At 33.3% G+C, this 4142-nt stretch overlaps 1 protein-coding gene across 2 annotated transcripts in view; it reads left to right on the forward strand.

Annotated features, from left to right (window-relative positions):
- The window catches only part of ABHD18 (abhydrolase domain containing 18), a 49018-nt gene that overhangs the window by 18337 nt on the left and 26539 nt on the right, over positions 1-4142 (forward strand). For both annotated transcript variants that reach the window (XM_012808735.2, XM_023516573.1), the window contains 2 exons: positions 2986-3064; positions 3181-3265. In XM_012808735.2, the coding sequence (XP_012664189.1) occupies positions 2986-3064; positions 3181-3265 (164 nt within the window). The remainder of the gene's footprint in view (positions 1-2985; positions 3065-3180; positions 3266-4142) is intronic.

Here is a 4142-nt window from a genome sequence, read left to right on the forward strand (position 1 = left end):
AGCCTATTTTTTAAATTTTAATTTCAAATAATACGAGGGTACAAATTTTTAAGTTGTATTGTTTTCAATTATAAGATAAGATTCAAGTTGTAGTTGAGCCCTTCATCCAGAGGACAACCTTACATTGTGCACATTAGGTGAGATCCTGCCAAATGCCCTCCCCTCCTCCTACCAGTTTCCTTAATGTTTTTTATTTTATTCTATTTTATTTCAGGTTAATGGGAGGATACAAACAAGCAGGTCACAATATTAGAATTCGTTAGGTATAGTCCATCTTGTAGTTGTGTCCTGCACCCAAAACATGTGCCACACACCCCTACATTGTGCCCAGTAAGTGGGAACATACCACTTCCCCCTCTTCCCTAATGTTTTAATACCGTATATAGATCACAAAATACAAATTTTCCTATGTAATGTGAAGTCATAAATTGTCATGTACATGGTAGACATCCCATATTGCAGGTGTTCTGGTGTCAAAATTCCATATAAACTTTAATTATTTAAATTTAGTTTTTATTTAAAATATTTAAGGGTAGAGGCAGTGACTCATGGTTATAATCCTAGCACTTTGGGAGGCTGGAATAGGAGGATTCCGTGAGCTCAAGACAGCCTGAACAAGATTGAGACCCCATCTCTAGTAAATTTATAAAAATGAGGCCAGACATGATGGCTCACACGGTAATCCTAGCATTCTGGGAGGCTGAGGCAGGTGGATTGCCCTGAGCTTATGGGTTCGAGACCAGCCTGAGCCAGACTGAGACCCCACCTTTAAAAATAGCCGGGTGTTATTGCAGGTGCCTGTAGTCCCAGCGACTAGGGAGGCTGAGGCAAGAAAATCGCTTGAGCCCAAGAGTTTGAGGTTGCTGTGAGCTATGATGCTGTGGCACTACTAAGGGCAACAAAGTAAAACTCTGTCTCTAAATAAATAAATAAATAAAAAGAAAAATTAGCCAGGTGAGGTGGTGGGCTCCTATACTCCCAGCTACTTACTTGAACTAGGAATTTGAGGTTGCTGTAAACTAGACTGAGGCCAGGGCACTCTAGCCTGGGACTACAGACTCTGTCTCAAAAATAAATAAATAAATATAAAATTAAATTGAAAATTTTAAATTAGGATATATAATACTTGTATGTCTTTATAGGGTACATGTAATGTTTTGATACAGGCATACAATGTAAATTAGTCAGATCAGGGTAATTAGGGGTATCTGTCACCTTAGGTATTTATCATTTCTTTGTGTTAGTAACATTCCAATTGCACTCCCTTAGTTATTTTAAAGTATACCTTCACTCATTGTTGATTATCATCACTTTGTTATGCTATTAAGTATTGTTCATTGTATCTATTTTTGAATCCATTAACCATCCCCACTTTATCCCTCTACCCTTCCCAGCCTCTAGTAATTATCATTCTACTTTCTTTCTACATGAGATCAATTATTTTTAATATCTAGCTTCCAAATATGTGAGAACATGTGAGATTTTTCCATTTGTGCCTGGCTTATTTCACTTAACATAATAGAACTATAATATTTTAAATGGTAACATTAATTTGAGGAACTTTTAATAATTTTATGTTAATTTGGCATAATTTAGTATTAAAATTTACCAAAGATTGAATTCTTTCTAATAAAAGTTAACAAATATTTTAAAATATTTATCTTCTGGTTAAATATTGATATTGTTACCGAGATAGTTTATAAGTCTGTAATGATTTCATTTTTTTCAGTGTTAGGTGGAAATATATATATTTTGGGGGGGGAACAGAGTTTCACTTATTAACCCTCCGTAGAGTACTGTGGTGTCACAGTTCACAGCAACCTCCAACTCCTGGGCTTAGGCAATTCTCTTACCTCAGCTTCCCACTTAGCTGGGACTACAGGCACCTGCTACAACGCCCAGCTATTTTTTTGTTGCAGTTTGGCCGGGGCTGGGTTTAAACCCACCACCCTTGATATATGGGGCTGGTGCCCTACTCACTGAGCCACAGGTGTTGCCCAGGTGAAAATATTTTTTAATTTGATAATTGACTTGCATTTCTCAGAAATGTTGGTACTCATTTTATATTATGCATACTTGCTAATAAAATGCTCATGGTTTTCATGAAATTGTACTCTATTTTTAGAAATATGAGTGTATGATATGTGCATGTGTATGTGTGTGTGCATTTATAACAAAATTAGTTATCCTTGTATTCAGCATTAAGTTCTCAAAAGTGTTACTTTTATTCTGCATTCTAAATTATACCAAAGAAAGGAGATATTCTGTAAAGTAACAGTTGTAGATAATTCATATGTTCTGATTTCATGCTTACTACTAAGCTTTCTCTTATTTTTTTTAAAAATAGTTGTTTATTTCAGAGTATGGAAAGATCAGTATTTCCAAATTAATAGGCTCATGTAATTTTAAACATATATACATTGAATTTAAAAATTAAATGTAAAATTAACATTTAAAATAAATTAAATATGATTAATTTGATTTAATCTGTAGTCACAGCTACATGAGAGATTGAGGCAGGAGGATCACTTGAACCCAGGAGTTTGAGGTAGCTATGAGGTAGGCTGAAGCCAGGGCACTTTAGCCTGGGGCAACAGAGTGAGATTCTGTCCCCAAACAAACAAACAAAAAAATCCAAAAGAATAATCACAATAAATTTGTGTTTATGTTGAATTTAATATTTTAATATCCTAGTAGAAAACAAATTTAGGGGTGGGCACCCGTAGCTCAGTGGTTGGGGCACCAGCCACATGTACCGGGGCTGGTGGGTTCAAACCTGGCCCAGGTCTACTAATCAAAAAAGAAAAAAAAGAAATTTAGAAGATGTTGGTAATTTTGGGACAAATATAAGTATTCATTATGTAAAATTTGAATGTCAAAATTCTGAATTATCTTTTCTCCTGGATATTTTAATTATAAAATTTTTAAGAATTAAAAGCCTTTTAAAGAGAATTTCAGTGATGCGTGTTTTTTTTTTTAAAATAGGTTCCAATTTATTGTGCCTAAAGAATGGAATGGCAAATACAGACCTGTCTGCATTCATCTTGCTGGAACAGGAGACCATGTAAGACTTTCTCATAATGCCTTAATCTCTATATAATTTGTTAACATATTCTCCGTAACAGATTTGATTATATATTCTTTATATTCTTTTAAGTATGTCATCTTTTCTTTCCTTAGTATTACTGGAGGAGACGAACACTAATGGCCCGTCCTATGATTAAAGAAGCCCGAATGGCTTCTTTATTGTTAGAAAACCCTTATTATATCCTTTTGTGATACCTAAGAAATATTTTCTCTTATTTGTGTATTTATGTAGTCATCAACAGGAATGATAGATAACAACCAACTTACCTAAACCAATTAAATTTAGTTATAAGTTAAGAAAGTACTTAAGAATGAAAAAGAATGAAAGATTATTTCATGCCTTTTAAAAACTAACATAAGAATTATCCTTCTATTGTATAATAAAGATAAGTTATACTTCTATTTCTTGTGAGATTTAATGGTAGATTTTAGTATCAATAAGTCAGATGTTTGCTGTTAAGGAAACCCTCATGTTTTAAATGTATTTACAGTATCAGCTGAGGTTTAGAACAGTTCTTAACTTAATTTTCAAGATGACGTCAGACTGTTCACAAAAGAAGAAATGAAACTGATGCACAGATATAAAGAAATGTTCAACATTGCTGGTAATAAAAGAAATATAAAGTTACAGCAACAATTCCCAAAGATTGAAGAAAGTAAACCACAGTACGTGAAGTTATTATGAAACAGGCACTATCATCACTGATAACTGTGGAAATTAGTTCAACCCTTTGGGAAAACACTTTTACCATATGCATCAGGAGCCTTAAAATAGCTCACATTCCTCGACAGAATAATATTGATTCTGGAAAATTTATCCTAATGATAAAATACTAAGAAAAAAAGAAAATTATAGAAAAAAGATAACATAGCTTTATTTATAATAGTAAAGCATTATAAATAGCTAAATCTATAAGAGTAAATATGGTTTATAACATTGGAATTTTATGCATTTGGTTGTGTTGTGTTCATTTCTCTACTACTTTCTACCTTTGTGATCTTGGACCTGTTACCGTTCTAGAACCTCAATTTTTTTCATTGGTAAATGGGAATAA

The sequence above is a fragment of the Otolemur garnettii genome, unplaced genomic scaffold (assembly GCF_000181295.1).
Source record: "Otolemur garnettii isolate 467f Iridium unplaced genomic scaffold, OtoGar3 scaffold00093, whole genome shotgun sequence".
In the NCBI taxonomy this organism is placed as follows: domain Eukaryota; kingdom Metazoa; phylum Chordata; class Mammalia; order Primates; family Galagidae; genus Otolemur; species Otolemur garnettii.